General features: G+C 46.9%; 1 protein-coding gene across 1 annotated transcript; it reads right to left on the reverse strand.

Annotated features, from left to right (window-relative positions):
* Positions 1–1,200: 1,200 nt before the first annotated feature.
* On the reverse strand, positions 1,201–12,413 carry LOC123731860 (neurofilament light polypeptide). Its single transcript, XM_045711253.1, has 3 exons — positions 12,319–12,413; positions 3,256–3,531; positions 1,201–1,436 (listed from the first exon to the last, which is right to left on the reverse strand). The coding sequence occupies exons 1-3, from the start codon at positions 12,399–12,401 to the stop codon at positions 1,331–1,333; spliced, it is 465 nt and encodes a 154-aa protein (XP_045567209.1). The 5' UTR covers positions 12,402–12,413; the 3' UTR covers positions 1,201–1,330.
* Positions 12,414–20,293: the final 7,880 nt, after the last annotated feature.

Below are 20,293 nucleotides of genomic sequence, written 5' to 3' on the forward strand. Positions count from 1 at the left end.
CATAGTGAGCTGGGAGACAGATGGAGGGTACATTGTGGAGCTGGGAGACAGATGGAGGGTTCATAGTGGAGCTGGGAGACAGATGGAGGGTTCATAGTGGAGCTGGGAGACAGATGGAGGGACATAGTGGAGCTGGGAGACAGATGGAGGGTTCATAGTGGAGCTGGGAGACCGATGGAGGGACATAGTGGAGCTGGGAGACAGATGGAGGGTTCATAGTGGAGCTGGGAGACAGATGGAGGGACATAGTGGAGCTGGGAGACAGATGTGGGGTTCATAGTGGAGCTGGGAGACAGATGGAGGGTTCATTGTGGAGCTGGGAGACAGATGGAGGGTTCATAGTGGAGCTGGGAGACAGATGGAGGGACATAGTGGAGCTGGGAGACAGATGGAGGGACATAGTGGAGCTGGGAGACAGATGGAGGGACATAGTGGAGCTGGGAGACAGATGGAGGGACATAGTGGAGCTGGGAGACAGACGGAGGGTTCATAGTGGAGCTGGGAGACAGATGGAGGGACATAGTGGAGCTGGGAGACAGATGGAGGGACATAGTTGAGCTGGGAGACAGATGGAGGGACATAGTGGAGCTGGGGAGACAGATGGAGGGACATAGTGGAGCTGGGAGACAGATGGAGGGTTCATAGTGGAGCTGGGAGACAGATGGAGGGACATAGTGGAGCTGGGAGACAGATGGAGGGTTCATAGTGGAGCTGGGAGACAGATGGAGGGTTCATAGTGGAGCTGGGAGACAGATGGAGGGACATAGTGGAGCTGGGAGACAGATGGAGGGACATAGTGGAGCTGGGAGACAGATGGAGGGTGAATAGTGGAGCTGGGAGACAGATGGAGGGTTCATAGTGGAGCTGGGAGACAGATGGAGGGACACAGTGGAGCTGGGAGACAGATGGAGGGACATAGTGGAGCTGGGAGACAGATGGAGGGTTCATAGTGGAGCTGGGAGACAGATGGAGGGACATAGTGGAGCTGGGAGACAGATGGAGGGACATAGTGGAGCTGGGAGACAGATGGAGGGACATAGTGGAGCTGGGAGACAGATGGAGGGTTCATAGTGGAGCTGGGAGACAGATGGAGGGTTCATAGTGGAGTTGGGAGACAGATGGAGGGTTCATAGTGAGCTGGAAGACAGATGGAGGGACATAGTGGAGCTGGGAGACAGATGGAGGGACATTGTGGAGGTGGGAGACAGATGGAGGGTACATAGTGTGAAGACTGGTGGGGTCGAAGTCCCGCACAGGCCGGGGATCACATTATGTGACAAGAGTGGCGACTTTAACAGCGCGACCAACCTCAGGCACTACTGTTTGGACTTTAGAGGAAAAATGTTCTCACCATTTCTTTATCAGGGGTTGCCACCTCTGCCATACGATCCTTAATGTAGTGACACGCCTCCATGAAGTCCTTATCTATCGTCTCCCTGTGTATACATAACATAACATTTAGCCACCTGTCATAACATAACATTTAGCCACCTTACATAACATAACATTTATCCACCTTACATAACATAATATTTATCCACCTTACATAACATAATATTTAGTCACCTTACATAACATTTAGTCACCTTCCATAACATAACATTTAGTCACCTTTCATAGCATAACATTTGGCCACCTTTCATAACATAATATTTAGTCACCTTTCATAACATAATATTTAGTCACCTTACATAACATAACATTAAGTCACCTTTCATACCATAATATTTAGTCACCTTACATAACATTTAGTCACCTTCCATTACATAACATTTAGTCACCTTTCATAACATAATATTTAGTCAACTTTCATAACATAATGTTTAGTCACCTTACATAACATAACATTTAGCCACCTTTCATAACATAATATTTTGTCACCTTTCATAGCATAACATAATATTTAGCCACCTTTCATAACATAATATTTCGTCACCTTTCATAGCATGACATAACATTTAGCCACCTTTCATAACATAATATTTAGTCACCTTACATAACATAACATTTAGCCACCTTCCATAACATAATATTTAGTCACCTTTCATAACATGACATAACATTTAGCCACCTTTCATAACATAATATTTAGTCACCTTACATAACATAACATTTAGCCATCTTCCATAACATAATATTTAGTCACCTTTCATAACATGACATAACATTTAGCCACCTTTCATAACATAATATTTTGTCACCTTTCATAGCATGACATAACATTTAGCCACCTTTCATAACATAATATTTAGTCACCTTTCAAAGCATGACATAACATTTCTTGGTACTTTCATAACATAATATTTAGTCACCTTTCATAGCATAACATAACATTTAGTCACCTTTCCTAACAATTCATAATGACAGACAGACATATTTTAGTAATGCTGCAATGGTCGAGTCAATTATCATAAATGGCAGTCGGGAAATTAAGTGTTTCAAAAGATGTCAGGCCTTGTGATAATCATACAGTAGATCAGCATTAGAAACAAACCCCCTCAGGCCTTGTGATAATCATACAGTAGATCAGCATTAGAAACAAACCCCCTCAGGCCTTGTGATAATCATACAGTAGATCAGCATTAGAAACAAACCCCCTCAGGCCTTGTTTCTGAGACAGAGTCAAGAAGTCAACATATCCCACAAATCCTCCCTGTCACTGAATCATGCCTCACTCCGTGTGTGTGTGTGTGTGTGTGTGTGTGTGTGTGTGTGTGTGTGTGTGTGTGTGTGTGTGTGTGTGTGTGTGTGTGTGTGTGTGTGTGTGTGTGTGTGTGTGTGTGTGTGTGTGTGTGTGTGTGTGTGCACGAAGCAGAAGGGGTCAGCTCTTGGGGCCAGACCATTATAGGACCGGGCCCCAGCAGAGGATGGTTTTTGTATTAATGTTTCACTCAGCACCTCTCATTCTGCTCTCATTTGTCCCTGAAGACTCTAGACTGAAGGCTCTACACTGAAGGCTCCAGGCAGGATGCAGCTGGCCCTCACCTGAACAAAGACCTGGATTGTGTTTCTGACATCAGAGACGAGAGTAGACACATTGGGGATGAAGGATAGACGTAGGCTGCCATAAGGAGACCTCAGTGGGATGAGAGGGGTCTGAATAGAGGTGCCATTTATACTTGTTCGGCTAACTGTATATTTTTACATTTTCTTTGCAGATGGTTTGTTCACAGTTAATTTCATTTCAGAAGACCTCCACTGAGATGGATATTTTCTGCAAAAGTGAAGAACCTTGATCAAGAAGTCCTGTCTCACCCTGCTTCTGGCTGCTCCTCCAGGAGTGCCTGGCTGGTCTCTGGGTCCTGAGGGTCTCCCTGGCCCTCTATCTCCCCAGCCTGGGCTCCTGTTCCCTGGGCCATCTCTCCTGTGGCAGTGGCCTCTCCCTGGCCCTGGGATTCTCCAGCTCCCTCCTCCTGCTGCTCCTTCTTCTCCTGATCCTCCTGCATCTCCTCGGGCTCAGAGCTGTCCACCTCCTCGGCCTCCTCCTTCTCCTCCCCGCTCGACTCCTCCTCACTGGAGGTGGTCTCATACCTGGTCATTAACAACACAAACAAACAGCATCAATGAGACGACTGAAGTACCAAGAGACTTACAAAGTACCAAGATATGACAAGAAAAGGTAATTCAGCCCGATGTGTTCTGGCTATTTACTCACAGGGCTGGCCATTTACCTAACATTGATGTGTAACATCTTGGAATCTGTGAGCAGTGAGAACATGGCCTTGTGAAGTATATTTAGGGACATTCATCTTTAGGATGTTATGAATAGATGGTTCATGGAACTTCTATAGGGCCCTTGATCAGAGAATACAGAGAATACTGTTCCTTCATGGATGTTTGTGAACCGATCTTTCAGGAGCCGCAGAATTCACAGAATTCCTAAGGGAGAGGGGCGAATAGAGGCAGTGTAAGGAGAGTTCATGTGATCACAGTCTGAAGGAGGGAAGTCTGTGCTGTGTTCTCAAGGCAGTGTGTGTGTTTGTGTATATGTTTTCTCAAGGCTATGTTGTTATTAGGAACAAGGAGGGCATGGAGGAAACATCTGAGCAGAGGCAGGATAAAGAGCACCCACTTCCTGGTTTAGCTCAGGGGTCAGGGGAAACCATAACCTGACACAGTAAACCCTTTAGAAATCTAAAAGGTGAGAATATTCCACTCAGAAATAGTTGACGAAATCGATACAGTTGAAGTCGGAAGTTTACATACACCTTAGCCAAATACATTTAAACTCAGTTTTCACAATTCCTGACATTTAATCCTAGTAAAAATTCCCTGTCTTAGGTCAGTTAGGATCACCACTTTATTTTAAGAATGTGAAATGTCAGAATAATAGTAGAGAGAATTATTGATTTTAGCTTTTATTTCTTTCATCACATTCCCAGTGGGTCAGAAGTTTACATACACTCAATTAGTATTTGGTAGCATTGCCTTTAAATTGTTTAACTTGGGTCAAACATTTCGGGTAGCCTTCCACAAACTTCCCACAATAAGTTGGGTGAATTTCGCCCCATTCCTCCTGACAGAGCTGATGTAACTGAGTCAGGTTTGTAGGCCTCCTTGCTCGCACACGCTTTTTCAGTTCTGCCCACAAATGTTCTATAGGATTGAGTTCAGGGAATTGTGATGGCCACTCCAATACCTTGACTTTGTTGTCCATAAGCCTTTTTGCCACAACTTTGGAAGTATGCTTGGGGTCATTGTCCATTTGGAAGACCCATTTGCAACCAAGCTGTAACTTCCTGACTGATGTCTTGAGATGTTGCTTCAATATATCCACATCATTTTCTCCTCATGATGCCATCTATTTTGTGAAGTGCACCAGTCTCTCCTGCAGCAAAGCAGCCCCACAACATGATCCTGCCACCCCTGTGCTTCATGGTTGGGATGGTGTTCTTCGGCTTGCAAGCCTCCCCCTTATTCCTCCAAACATAACAATGGTCATTATGGCCAAACAGTTCTATTTTTGTTTCATCAGACGAGAGGACATTTCTCCAAAAAGTATGATCTTTTTCCCCATGTGCAGTTGCAAACCGTAGTCTGGCTTTCTAATGGCGGTTTTGGAGCAGTGGCTTCTTCCTTACTGAGCAGCCTTTCAGGTTATCTCGATATAGGACTCGTTTTACTGTGGATATAGATAATTTTGTACCTGCTTCCTCCAGCATCTTCACAAGCATCTTCACTGTTATTCTGGGATTGATTTGCACTTTTCACACCAAAGTACGTTCATCTCTAGGAGACAGAACGGGTCTCCTTCCTGAGCGGTATGACGGCTGCGTGGTCCCATGGTGTTTATACTTGCGTACTATTGTCTGTACAGATGAACGTGGTACCTTCAGGCGTTTGGAAATTGCTCCCAAGGATGAACCAGACTTGTGGAGGTCTACAATTTTTATTCTGAGGTCTTGGCTGATTTCTTTTGATTTTCCCATGATGTCAAGCAAAGAGGCACTGAGTTTGAAGGTAGGCCTTGAAATACATCCACAGGTACACCTCCAATTGACTCAAATTATGTCAATTAGCCTACCAGAAGCTTCTAAAGCCAAGACATCATTTTCTGGAAATTTCCAGGCTGTTTAAAAGGCACAGTCAACGTAGTGTATATAAACTTCTGACCCATTGGAATTGTGATACAGTGAATTATAAGTGAAATAATCTGTCTGTAAACAATTGTTGGAAAAATTACTTGTGTCATGCACAAAGTAGATGTCCTAACCGACTTGCCAAAAATATAGTTTGTTAACAAGAAATTTGTGGAGTGGTTGAAAAACGAGTTTTAATGACTCCAACCTAAGTGTATGTAAACTTCCGACTTCAACTGCAGATTACCTGAAAATGTTCATTTTAATCATGTATATTGCTTATGTTTGTTTGTTGTGTCTTGATGTGTCTCCCGTGTAGCTGTGGTCTGAATGAACCACATCAGGTAAATTAAAGAAAACAAAATGTTTTATACTGAGCTGAGTTCTCCTCTGAGGTAAAAGTAGAGCCAGCCCGACTGAGTCTGTTCTAGTTCTGATGAGGGGGGCCAGCAGTGTGTTGGCTAGGCTATCGTAATGATGTGTGTGCTGGAAGGAGGGCCAGACAGCAGCTAGGGTATGCTAGCTACAACCGTGCTGTAGCATGAATACTAGACCAGCCTGTTCTAATCATAGTCAGGAGAGAGGCCTTTGTTTTCCAGTACCACCTCTGTCATCTAACTCACATCTCATCAACATCAGACAGGCAAAGCACAGCCTAATCATAGGGAATCAAAGTCATACACTCACTCGCACACAAAGTTAAACGCACGTGCACGCACGCACGCACAAACACACACAACACACACATAAACAGGAAGGGAGAGTCACAGTGAGGGCAGTGTGTCTATGGGAGAGACAGGGTGAAATATGGTGTCATGACTGTCCTGATCAGGTCAGGTTACAGGAGACCACAAACCTACAGATTATCTCTCAACCCCCAACAGAGGAGGAGAGATCTAGGGGTATGAGGATGTGGGGGTTTTATGACCCCTCACGCCCATGATAAATCTTAGGACACAAAGAAATTCCTTTGTCCTCACCATGGAGAACTGGCCTCAGAACATTAAACATGCAATAAAGGGACTTAGGAACAATGGTTTCCGTCAGCCACAATCGTGGTCATGACGAGAGATGGAATATGAAAATGTATGTAATTTTTGTATTGTTATTAAAGGTTAAGAGATGACGTTATTACAAAAACATTGTATCTTTAAGAGTTTTCCAAGTATATGCCTGATGTTTATACATTGTACGTTGTGTGGAAAGTATCCAAATCAAAGAGAACGTTTTGGTAAGGATGAAATGTGAAGTTACTGTCTAAAATTGGATTTGAGTAAAATCTAGGCCTTGCTCTTAACTTGATACGCCCAGAGAATTGCCCTAAAGGCGGTTACGCCCACTTCTGACCCGAGGGTATAAGACATGTGACTGAAGAATGAACTGTAGACTAAAGTGACCCCAGGCTGCAGCCAAGGTCTGAATGGTCAACGAACCCCAAAACGCAACACAAGGTTGAAGACAAAGAAATCCTTTTCTACCCAAGCTATGGATGAGTTGCTGTGTCTAAGCGGGTGAATTCAAGCCGAACCACCTAGCCTCCACTCTTCATCGAATCGTGGTATCTACGCTGTTTCATTCCTACGCTGTGAGCTCTGAGCTACAGAGCTGTCTGTCCTCAGACGACATTATCAGAGAAAGGGGGAGAAATCAGACCTCTAAGCCAAGAAGGACACTGACATCGTGAGGACAACCAGAGAGTTGCGCCAGAGAAGTGCGTCGTTGAAAAGCCTAAACGACCCACGCGGAACCACCTCTCTGAGACCTCCAACACGTAATTACATCATTATATTCTGACCCATAAGAGCGGCAGTTCGGGGCAAGGCTAGGTTTTAAATAAGCATAGCTGACAAATGAACCCAAATGTATATTTCTCTCGTGTACTTTCTTTGTTTCTCTCTCTTTTAAATCCCCATTTTGGGTAACACGTGCCATAGTGTGTTGGCCCGCTATACTAAGTCCTAATCAATAGCCTAGACTGTGTTTTGTGTATGTGTATCTGTATCATCATTTTAGCTTGCTAGTAAATAAATAATCAACTAAGATTGGTGTGGTAAACTCATTGGTGTAGCCCGGGTTCGTGCAGATTCCCCGGATTATGCGACGTTCAGAAATGAGACTAGAGGAAATGGATTAATTTAGCGACTGTTGTAAAATCGATATTCTGATATTCTTTGAGTTAATTTGGGAAATAGAAACTCAATAAAACTAATTTTCCCATGGTGCCCCAGGTTAATGAGTTAATAATTGCTTGATTCATTGCTTGATTCATTTAATCACACAATTATAAACAGTTTATCTTTCGATGAGCAACATTAACTAATACAACGTCACGACAATGGAGAGAAAGACAGAGCGAGAGAGACAAATAGAGAGCAACAGAAAGATACGGAAAGAGAGATAAAGAGAGAGACAGACACGGAGAGAGCGAGAGAGAGAGCTCATTGGCTCTTCTGCAAAAAAATTGAATTAGAGTTAGACGCAGCGCAGACGCAGACCCGAGTGACGCAGCGGTCTAAGACACTGCATCACAAAGCTAGAGGAGTCACTGCAGACCCAGGTTCCATTCCAGGCTGTATCACAGCGGTCTAAGACACTGCATCACAGATCTAGAGGAGTCACTACAGACCCAGGTTCCATTCCAGGCTGTATCACAGCGGTCTAAGACACTGCATCACAGAGCTAGAGGAGTCACCACATACCCTGGTTCCATTCCGGCTGTATCACTTCGGTCTACGGCACTACATCGCAGTGCTTGAGGTTTCACTACAGATCAAAGTTTGATCCAAGGCTGTGTCACAACCGGCCATGACCTGGAGTCCCATAGCGCGGCGCACAATTTTTCCAGCGTCATCCGGGTTAGGGGAGGGTTTGACCGGGGGGGCTTTAGTCGGCTCATCGCGCTCTAGTGACTCCTTGTGGCAGACCGGGAGCCTGCAGGCTGACCCCGGTTGTCAGTTGAACAGTGTTTCCTCTGACACATTGGTGCAGCTGGCATCCAGGTTAAGCAGGCAGGTGTTAAGAAGCGCGGTTTGGCCGGTCATGTTTTGGAGGAAGCGTGACTCGACCTTCGCCTCTCCCGAGCCCGTTGGGGAGTTGCAGCAATGAGACAAGATTGTAATTGGATTGAAACTGGATATCAGGAAATTGGGGAGAAAAAGGGATCAAATAGAACAAATGTAAAAAAGCTAGGACTTACAGTATACAGGATAGCACCCTTTACATCAAGACATTCAATCCAAACCTAAAACCTTGATTTTGGACAAAATTACCTGAATTGATTATTTCTACCAAGGACTATCAAGAAAAACTTCTAGCAAACCAAAACCTGCAGAAGAAACACAGCGGAAACCTGGAAATACCATCCAACACAACGCCGAGTGAGTAACGTTCAGTCTGAAGCTACTTCTGAAGCCATGAAGTAAAATACAATAATATCTAGGTCATTTTGTTATATAAAGCTACATTAATTCTATGACAGAACAGACCTGACTGCAACTTCAATTAGCACTGAAGTGTGAAGTGAGATGTGTGAAAATGCTTGAGCCCAACAATGGCAGGAGAGTTTCACAGCCTGCCTCACCCAAATGCAGAGGCCTCTGAAGCCCCCATCTCCATGGCTTCACCGTGCAGCTATCACAGTACAGTACCCCTTGGAAATTAAAATACTGCATGGAATAAGTACAAAAATAAGCTCCTCAAGGACAATCCAGAGACACTATTTGCTGACTGCTACAAAGAGGGGAACGTTAGCAACCTAATTTCCCACACAGACCATCCCCTGGCATGACACAGTGCTATATTAACCAGACCATCCCCTGGCATGGCGCAGTGCTATATTAACCAGACCATCCCCTGGCATGACACAGTGCTATACTAACACAAACCATCCCCTGGCATGACACAGTGCTATATTAACCAGACCATCCCCTGGAATGGCACAGTGCTATATTAACCAGACCATCCCCTGGCATGACACAGTGCTATATTAACACAGACCATCCCCTGGCATGGCACAGTGCTATAAGAGCACACTACCCCTATGTCATTAGAGAGGGTATTGGCCCAGGGTGGAAACTCAGAATACTAGACATTGAGGAAATTGAAACAACCTCTGTCAACATGTACAAGTCTGGAACAGTAATGGTGCAGGGCAAACTCATGCAGTTTTACGGGATCAAAGAGAGAGCACAGCAGGAAAAGCTCTCTCTCTGTGACGAGTCCCCCATCCTGAGTGAGTCTGATCACACCTCATCCTCAAACTGCCCTGCATACGAGCAGCCCCAAGAGGAGAGTCACCCCCCCCCCCCCTTCACTGAGCAGACCCAGGTCCCACAACTGTACTGCTCCTCCATTGTTGAGAGAGAGACATTTACTGAGCTGGAGAGAGAGATGGTGGAGCTCAGATAGCTAGTCCACACACTCCAGACAGAACAGACCCACAAAACAGAGCAGAACAACAACACCCCCCCAACAAGACCCGGAGGTCTGAAGGTGGAGATGGACGGCTGTCTGAGAGAGATGGCTGCTCTACGGACTAAGGTGAGAGAATTTAAGGAGGAGAGAGAGGAACACATGTCACAGTTAACAGCAGTGAAACAGGAGGGAGAGGAACACATGGCACAGTTAACAGCAGTGAAGGAAGAGGAACACATGGCACAGCTAACAGCAGTGAAGGAAGAGGAACACATGTCACAGCTAACAGCAGTGAAGGAAGAGGAACACATGGCACAGCTAACAGCAGTGAAGGAGGAGGGAGAGGAACACATGGCAGAGCTAACAGCACTGAAGGAGGAGGGAGAGGAACACATGGCACAGCTAACAGCAGTGAAGGAAGAGGAACACATGGCACAGCTAACAGCAGTGAAGGAAGAGGGAGAGGAACACATGGCACAGCTAACAGCAGTGAAGGAAGAGGGAGAGGAACACATGGCACAGTTAACAGCAGTGAAGGAAGAGGGAGTGGAACACATGGCACAGTTAACAGCAGTGAAGGAAGAGGAACACATGGCACAGCTAACAGCAGTGAAGGAAGAGGGAGAGGAACACATGGCACAGTTAACAGCAGTGAAGGAAGAGGGAGAGGAACACATGGCACAGCTAACAGCAGTGAAGGAAGAGGAACACATGGCACAGTTAACAGCAGTGAATGAAGAGGGAGAGGAACACATGGCACAGTTAACAGCAGTGAAGGAAGAGGGAGAGGAACACATGGCACAGCAAACAGCAGTGAAGGAAGAGGGAGAGGAACACATGGCACAGCTAACAGCAGTGAAGGAGGAGGGAGAGGAACACATGGCACAGCTAACAGCAGTGAAGGAAGAGGGAGAGGAACACATGGCACAGCTAACAGCAGTGAAGGAGGAGGGAGAACTTAAAGAGACAAATGGCACTGAAGGAGGTGTTGAGAAAACTGAGGTGTGACAGAGAGCAGGACACTCCCCCAGAGAAGCCAGCAGAACAGCCCACCTCAGACCCGGACCACAACCTCAACACCACAATTGGATAGACAACACAGGACCCACCAACCCAACAGACCCCACCCCTCCTAAAAGTCCCCCTGTCAGCTCCCCCGATAGCCCTCCTGACAACCCCCACACATCCACTGAGGACACACTAAAGCCTGATAGCCCTCCTGACAACCCCCACACATCCACTGAGGACACACTAAAGCCTGATAGCCCTCCTGACAACCCCCACACATCCACGGAGGACACACTAAAGCCTGATAGCCCTCCTGACAACCCCCACACATCCACTGAGGACACACTAAAGCCTGATAGCCCTCCTGACAACCCCCACACATCCACGGAGGACACACTAAAGCCTGATAGCCCTCCTGACAACCCCCACACATCCACTGAGGACACACTAAAGCCTGATAGCCCTCCTGACAACCCCCACACATCCACTGAGGACACACTAAAGCCTGATAGCCCTCCTGACAACCCCCACACATCCACTGAGGACACACTAAAGCCTGATAGCCCTCCTGACAACCCCCACACATCCACTGAGGACACACTAAAGCCAGAGATTGTGCTCCTCATTGACTCAAATGGTAAACAACATCACGAAGAGTTATCTATCCAAAACAGAGATTTATGGATAAACCACTTTTCCAATATTTTTGGCTCTATAATAAAAAACAAACTACAAACAACAAAAACATATACATGATCAGTTACAAATCTTAGAATAAGCTATTAAAGACTAACAGAACCCACTGTATTCTCTAATTACATTGAATGAATTACAGGATAAAATACAAACCCTCCAACCCAAAAAGGCCTGTGGTGTTGATGGTATCCTAAATGAAATGATAAAATATACAGATTCCAAATGGCTATACTTAAACTCTTTAACATCATCCTCAGCTCTGGCATCAATATTGGGGCATCTTCCCCAATGGGATATGCATCAACAGCAACCTTGGGAAAATCCTCTGCATTATCATTAACAGCAGATTCGTACATTTCCTCAATGAAAACAATGTACTGAGTAAATGTCTAATTAGATACTATAGCATAGCACTGTATTGTACAAGCCATATGCACTATGCTAAACATAAAATATGTGTCATGCATTATGTTAAATATAGGTCTGATTAAATCAAATAAATAATAAACATACACAGTGTAGTAGTTTGCTGCTAACATACTGTATATGCATAAACAAACAGCACTGTATGAGGACACACAGAGAGATCCAATTATAGAGGAGTTAAGAGAAGCATTGTTACCCTCCGTTGACTCCCACAAACTTGAGGTTCTTCTTGGCTCCTCCTCTGTTCCCCTGCTTGTCAGCAGCACCGTTCTTCTTCATGATGGATTTCAGACCTGAGGGAGGGAGGGAGGGAGGGAGGGAGGGAGGGAGGGAGGGAGAAAGAGAAAGACAGACAGAGAGGGAGAGCAAAACAGAGAGAGAGAAAGAGAGAGAGAGAGAAAGAGAGAGAGAGAAATAGATTGATTTATTTAAAAAAATACCTGTATTGGCCCAACAGTTACATCACCAAAACAAAAAAACCCAACTTCACTTCAACAGACCGAGAAGTCCAGAAACATGTCCCCCTCCTCGTCCACTGTACATAGAACACCCCTGACACTCTACAAAATCCCTCAGACGGTTCACCAGCACCCCATATACAGTACATGCTCCAGTGTCAGCCGAGCCCGCACCTGCCCCAGCAGCACAGCTCTGGGGTCCGTACACCCCACTCCCTCCAGTGTCAGCCGAGCCCGCACCTGCCCCAGCAGCACAGCTCTGGGGTCCGTACACCCCACTCCCTCCAGTGTCAGCCGAGCCCGCACCTGCCCCAGCAGCACAGCTCTGGGGTCCGTACACCCCACTCCCTCCAGTGTCAGCCGAGCCCGCACCTGCCCCAGCAGCACAGCTCTGGGGTCCGTACACCCCACTCCCCTCCAGTGTCAGCCGAGCCCGCACCTGCCCCAGCAGCACAGCTCTGGGGTCCGTACACCCCACTCCCTCCAGTGTCAGCCGAGCCCGCACCTGCCCCAGCAGCACAGCTCTGGGGTCCGTACACCCCACTCCCTCCAGTGTCAGCCGAGCCCGCACCTGCCCCAGCAGCACAGCTCTGGGGTCTGTACACCCCAATCTCTGCATCTCATGTTTTCTGGTCTTCCACATTGCCATTTTTGCCTGCCCCAATAGGTTATTTACTAGACAGTCTCTTCGCCTGTTGGCTTCATTATACCTAGGCCTTCCAACGTATAGGTCCATAGTCAGCCCCAACTCTAGGCCTGTACACCCCCCAGGACAGAAAACAACCCTACCAGCCTGGAACAAGAAGAAAACAGATGCTGCACTGTCTCCTCCTCCCCACAGAACAGACACCCCCTCCGCGCTGATGGATCAAGGTGCAACATCTATCCGTTCGTAGCGCCCTGTGAATAATCCTCCACGCATGTCCAGTGTTGGCCAGAACAAATCATCCACCAGTAACCTCTACAGTTGCTTGACGAGACTCTGTGGGGAGTCCAACACCATCAGCCTGTGCCAGAGCATTGAAGCAGCCAAGCTGTTAATGACAAAAACCATAACCATGAAAGACATCAGTGGCAACAACCACCGCCATTTAGACAACTTAGCCACAACTTTGTCCACCAGCCCCTATCAGTTTATGTCCTGAAACTCTGAGATCCCCAAGAACAGCCCTAAGAACATCATCCCTACTCTGTTCCACTGGAACCCCCAGGAAGATTAGCAGATCTAACTCTGTTCCACTGTAGTCCCCCTGGAAGATTAGCAGATCTAACTCTGTTCCACTGTAGTCCCCCTGGAAGATTAGCAGATCTTACTCTGATCCACTGTAGTCCCCCAAGAAGACTAGCAGATCTTACTCTGTTCCACTGTAGTCCCCCTGGAAGATTAGCAGATCTTACTCTGATCCACTGTAGTCCCCCAGGAAGACTAGCAGATCTTACTCTGTTCCACTGTAGTCCCACTGGAAGATTAGCAGATCTTACTCTGATCCACTGTAGTCCCCCAGGAAGATTAGCAGATCTTACTCTGTTCCACTGTAGTCCCTTCAGGAAGACTAGCAGATCTTACTCTGTTCCACTGTAGTCCCCCAGGAAGACCAGCAGATCTTACTCTGTTCCACTGTAGTCCCCCAGGAAGACTAGCAGATCCTGCTCTGACCCACTGTAACCCCCCAGGAAGACTAGCAGATCCTGCTCTGACCAACTGTAACCCCCAGGAAAGAAGACTAGCAGATCCTGCTCTGTTCCACTGTAACCCCCCAGGAAGACTAGCAGATCCTGCTCTGACCAACTGTAACCCCCCAGGAAGGAAGACTAGCAGATCCTGCTCTCTTCCACTGTAGTCCCCCAGGAAGACCAGCAGATCTTACTCTGTTCCACTGTAGTCCCCCAGGAAGACTAGCAGATCCTGCTCTGACCCACTGTAACCCCCCAGGAAGACTAGCAGATCCTGCTCTGACCAACTGTAACCCCCGAGGAAGACTAGCAGATCCTGCTCTGTTCCACTGTAACCCCCCAGGAAGACTAGCAGATCCTGCTCTGACCAACTGTAACCCCTGAGGAAGACTAGCAGATCCAGCTCTGACCCACTGTAACCCCCAGGAAGAATAGCAGATCCTGCTCTGACCCACTGTAACCCCCCAGGAAGGAAGACTAGCAGATCCTGCTCTGTTCCACTGTAACACCCCAGGAAGACTAGCAGATCCTGCTCTGACCAACTATAACCCCCCAGGAAGACGAGCAGATCCAGCTCTGACCCACTGTAGTCCCCCAGGAAGACTATCAGATCCTGCTCTGACCCACTGTAACCCCCAGGAAGGAAGACTATCAGGTCCTACTCTGTTCCACTGTAGTCCCCCAGGAAGACTAGCAGATCTAACTCTGTTCCACTGTAGTCCCCCAGGAAGACTAGCAGATCTAACTCTGTTCCACTGTAGTCCCCCAGGAAGACTAGCAGATCTAACTCTGATCCACTGTAGTCCCCCAGGAAGACTAGCAGATCTTACTCTGTTCCACTGTAGCCCCCCTGGAGGACTAGCAGATCCTACTCTGTTCCACTGTAGTCCCCCAGGAAGATTAGTAGATTTTACTCTGTTCCACTGTAGTCCCCCAGGAAGATTAGCAGATCTTACTCTGTTCCACTGTAGTCCCCCAGGAAGATTAGCAGATCTTACTCTGTTCCACTGAAGTCCCCCAGGAAGATTAGCAGATCTTGCTCTGTTCCACTGTAGTCCCCCAGGAAGACTAGCAGATCTTACTCTGTTCCACTGTAGTCCCCCAGGAAGACTAGCAGATCTTACTCTGTTCCACTGTAGTCCCCCAGGAAGATTAGCAGATCTTACTCTGTTCCACTGTAGTCCCCCAGGAAGATTAGCAGATCTTACTCTGTTCCACTGTAACCCTCCAGGAAGACTAGCAGATCTTACTCTGTTCCACTGTAACCCTCCAGGAAGACTAGCAGATCTTACTCTGTTCCACTGTAGTCCCCAGGAAGGAAGACTAGCAGATCTTACTCTGTCCACTGTAGCCCCCCAGGAAGGAAGACTAGCAGATCCTGCTCTGACCCATCTCCCCATAATCAGATACTCACTCTTCCAGTTCACCTTAGCTGATACTGCCCCTCAAACAACACTAAAGCCCTGCTTACCTCTTCTACATCTTCCTCCCCTTTAACAAACACTGTTACATCATCAGCATACAGTAAGCTGACAATAAAACCGACTCTCCACCTACTGCCCCTAGAACTGACAGGCCCTGCAGCCTCTCGCTCAGCCTACACAGGTTCTATAGGTAAACAGTAGAGACAATCCGAGAGTGGACACCCCTGCCAAATCCCTCTTCTAACTCGGACTGGTCGGTTCAGCACATCTCCCACATCTACTAGTCCATGCTGTTTCAACATATTGGTTAAGACCACCACCGACTGTGGATGAGCTTCCACCCAGTTCCTATTTAGTATATAATCTGTTGTACAGTTCCAGTGAACATAACTAGGACTCACCATGCAATGCTACATCTACACTGATGGGAATATCTGACAGCGTATCAATCTCTTCCTCCATCCTCATCGGGCAGCTCCACGTAATCCGGAGCCCCCCGGCTCCCCCCAACCCCCTCTCCACCATCCCCCTGCGTGTCTGTAATTACACTGGGAACATCATTCTCCATTGTCTGTAAGACAGGCATATCAGCCTCGGAGTCAATGTTGTCACTGCACTCAGTTACCACTATCAGGCCCGGCCCTGAGCTCCTCATCACAGCAACCTGGGCCACATCAACATTAACCTCATCAACAGTTTGTATGGGGTTGAGTCTGGACCAGGGGTGGAGGCTGGTGCTGCCCCGACCCCCCGGCCCGCTCTCAGATCTGGAGACAGACGAGGATCCATCAGTGCCCTGCTCGCCCGCTCCCTGTGTGTGTACGCCTGCCGCTTATGTCCAATCTCCACACAATCAAAACACCTCAGACTATTGTCACATAAACCATGCAGGCTTTCCCTCATACCTCACCTGATACCAAATGTCTAAAGTTTTTGTCGGACTAAAAACATGAAAACCTGCCTTCTGCATCCAACTAATAACTCTCTCATTGGGCTGGCGAATGTAACGTGCGAGCTATCTTATCAGGTCGCCATCGGGAATGAACGCACATTGGATAAAGTAACCCTCGCAGCTGAGGAGAAAAGCAGCGTGATTTGCAAAAAACATAACGTAACACCTGTCTCAACCAGCCGGTTGACAAGACGCTCCTCTTTCAGTAACACCTGTCTCAACCAGCCGGTTGACAAGACGCTCCTCTTTCAGTAACACCTGTCTCAACCAGCCGGTTGACAAGACGCTCCTCTTTCAGAAACACCTGTCTCAACCAGCCGGTTGACAAGACGCTCCTCTTTCAGTAACACCTGTCTCAACCAGCCGGTTGACAAGACGCTCCTCTTTCAGTAACACCTGTCTCAACCAGCCGGTTGACAAAACGCTCCTCTTTCAGAAACACCTGTCTCAACCAGCCGGTTGACAAGACGCTCCTCTTTCAGTAACACCTGTCTCAACCAGCTGGTTGACAAGACGCTCCTCTTTCAGAAACACCTGTCTCAACCAGCCGGTTGACAAGACGCTCCTCTTTCAGAAACACCTGTCTCAACCAGCCGGTTGACAAGACGCTCCTCTTTCAGAAACACCTGTCTCAACCAGCCGGTTGACAAGACGCTCCTCTTTCAGTAACACCTGTCTCAACCAGCCGGTTGACAAGACGCTCCTCTTTCAGTAACACCTGTCTCAACCAGCCGGTTGACAAGACGCTCCTCTTTCAGAAACACCTGTCTCAACCAGCCGGTTGACAAGACGCTCCTCTTTCAGTAACACCTGTCTCAACCAGCCGGTTGACAAGACGCTCCTCTTTCAGAAACACCTGTCTCAACCAGCCGGTTGACAAGACGCTCCTCTTTCAGTAACACCTGTCTCAACCAGCCGGTTGACAAGACGCTCCTCTTTCAGAAACACAGCCACTGCTTTAGTCATTTGCGAAGAATTTGAAAGATTTTCATATCCAACCTGTTCTCCCACAGCAAAGAAAACATCCTCCACCTTCACATTCAGCTCAGGCATACACCTGATACCGTGGCAGAGAGACAAGGATGGCTTTTCCATGTGAGACACCATCCCCACTCCCACCAAACAGGTCACCCAAGCGACTAACTCACCCAACAATGTAGCCTATATAACCACTCAAATAAATCACATAGAGCTTTCCTGCAGTCAATGACCAAAAGCGCCCTCTTTGGCCTCATGGGTTAAATGTTATTCATATTTTACAGTGACCACCTTTGCCGTGTGGATGGGGGTCATTGTCATCTTATGGGGGCATAGCCATGGTAGCCAAAATAATGGCCTGCCCAGCATTTTTATACATGACCCTAAGCATGATGGGATGCTAATTGCTTAATTAACTCAGGAACCACAACTGTGTGGAAGCACCTGCTTTCAATATACATGTGTCCCTCATTTATTGAAATGTTTCCATTATTTTGGCAGTTACCTGTACATGTTCGTACTGTAACAGACAGGCTCCTTAAAACGGCAGCAGCAATCAAAATGTTTACCACACGTTGGTTTTTGACTCCTCTAATTTCCTCACAGTCACTCTAGCTGAGAGCAATGTGGGCCAACAAACTATGCGTGTGTGTGTGCGCGGCATGTGTTCAGGTTGATGATTATGTGTGTTTGAAGTAGAACATGGGGGGGCCTGGAAGACAATGCTGAGCCTCTGGATACAATTACAACACAACTGAGCTCATTAAATTGTGTGGAAACCCTCACCCCCTCTCGCTGCAAGCTAGCTGACACATACACACACACACACACACACACACACACACACACACACACACACACACACACACACACACACACACACACACACACACACACACACACACATGCGCGCACACTCACTCACAAACACACACACGCAATCACACATGCACGCACGCATGCACACACACAAACACACACACACACACATGCACACTCACTCACAAACACACACACGCAATCGCGCACAAGCAATCACACACGCACGCATGCACACACACACACAAACACACACACACACACACACACACACACACACACACACACACACACACACACACACACACACACACACTCACACACACCCTGGCGTATTACACAGAGCTAGCTAAGGCTCCCAGGGCCTTAATCTGTACTTCCACAAGACTTAATGAGATCAATGTGAGAAAGTTACACAGCAAGGACAGAGAAGAAGACAGTGTAATTAATTAATAAACGCAGTTTACAGCCTAGTCAGCCAGTTAAAGACTCTGTTATTTACATGGGATTCCCAGTCCATTAAATGTGTTCTCTATACTGTATTAAAGGGACATTGAGATACACCGAGCGTACAAAAGGAGGACACTTTCTCTTTCCGTGACACAGACTGACCAGGTGAATCCACGTGAAAGATATGATCCCTTATTGATGTCATTTGTTAAATCCACTTCAGTCAGTGTAGATGAAGGGGAGGAGACAGGTTAAAGAAGAATTTTAAACCTGGACTGTGTAGATATGTGTGTCATTCAGAGGGTGAACGGGCAAGACAAAATATTTTAGTGCCTTTGAAAGGGGTATGGTAGTAGGTGCCAGGTGTACCAGTTTGTGTCAAGAACTGCAATGCTGCTGGGTTTTTCAACCTCAACAGTTTCCCGTGTGTATCAAGAATGGCCCACCACAAAAAAGCCAACTTGATCCAACTGTGGGAAGCATTAGAGTCAACATGGGCCAGCATCCCTGTGGAACGCTTTTGACACTTTGTAGAGTCCATGACCTTACTAATTGAGGTTGCAACTCCATGTTAGAAAGGTGTTCCTAATGTTTAGTAGACTCAGTACAGATGGGCTGAGGGAGGGGATGTTGTGTTGGTTAGATAGTTGTGGCTCTGGCTCTGCATGTGGTAGTAATAGGATTCTGTTTCCAATAGTCTTTGGGCCAGATCGGTGCGTTTTGTATGCAATGTACAGTAATTCAAGTCAGACATTTTCTCAAATGTCAGTGACGCTCCTCAGAACAATGGTGGAATACACAGAGCAGAGGTTCACCATCAAAGGGCACACTGTTGTGTATTCTCCCTACTGAGATTCATATGAGTTATGTGTGGTAGGGGACTCGATCTTCAACTCTATCTTCTGGGCCAAAACACAACAAGAAGAAAACGAGAGGTGGAAGAAACAAACTGCATATTTCTTCTGTTCTTGGAGGACGTCCAACAGTTTCATTTGGCCATGCTCCACTACATGTGTTCCACCTCTAGCCATCACAATCAATAGCCATCACAGACACGTGGAGGCCCCTGGCCTATCAGAGTCAATGAACAGAGACAGACTATGAGCTTTCTGTGCCAAGACAGGAGACAGCTCAGTATCATGGAGATAAAGCTATTGGACCTGGGCCAGAGGACTGATCGCATGGTAAACAACGCCTGAACAAGTTTTAGTGACTATCAACATGTGATGAGAATATTACGAACAGAATAGAATCAGCTTGATATGAATTATTTAAATAGCGTGCAATTATATGTGACTGGGAAGTAGAACATATCTAATCAACCAAAGAACATTATTAGAATATCAGGATATCACAAGAATATTATGACTTTGAAGTTTATACGTCTACTTAGAAACCTCCTGGCACGTCTTCTAC

Source organism: Salmo salar, unplaced genomic scaffold (genome assembly GCF_905237065.1).
Source record: "Salmo salar unplaced genomic scaffold, Ssal_v3.1, whole genome shotgun sequence".
In the NCBI taxonomy this organism is placed as follows: Eukaryota; Metazoa; Chordata; class Actinopteri; order Salmoniformes; family Salmonidae; genus Salmo; species Salmo salar.

Excerpts from the sequence above, each read along its gene's own strand:
- LOC123731860 (XM_045711253.1), bottom strand. The coding sequence starts at position 12,401 with ATGAAGAAGAACGGTGCTGCTGACAAGCAGGGGAACAGAGGAGGAGCC. Across the intron at positions 3,532-12,318 it reads TTTGTGGGAGTCAACGGAGG|GTATGAGACCACCTCCAGTG; the intron begins GTAACAATGCTT and ends GTTAATGACCAG. Across the intron at positions 1,437-3,255 it reads GAGGAGCAGCCAGAAGCAGG|GGAGACGATAGATAAGGACT; the intron begins GTGAGACAGGAC and ends ATGTATACACAG.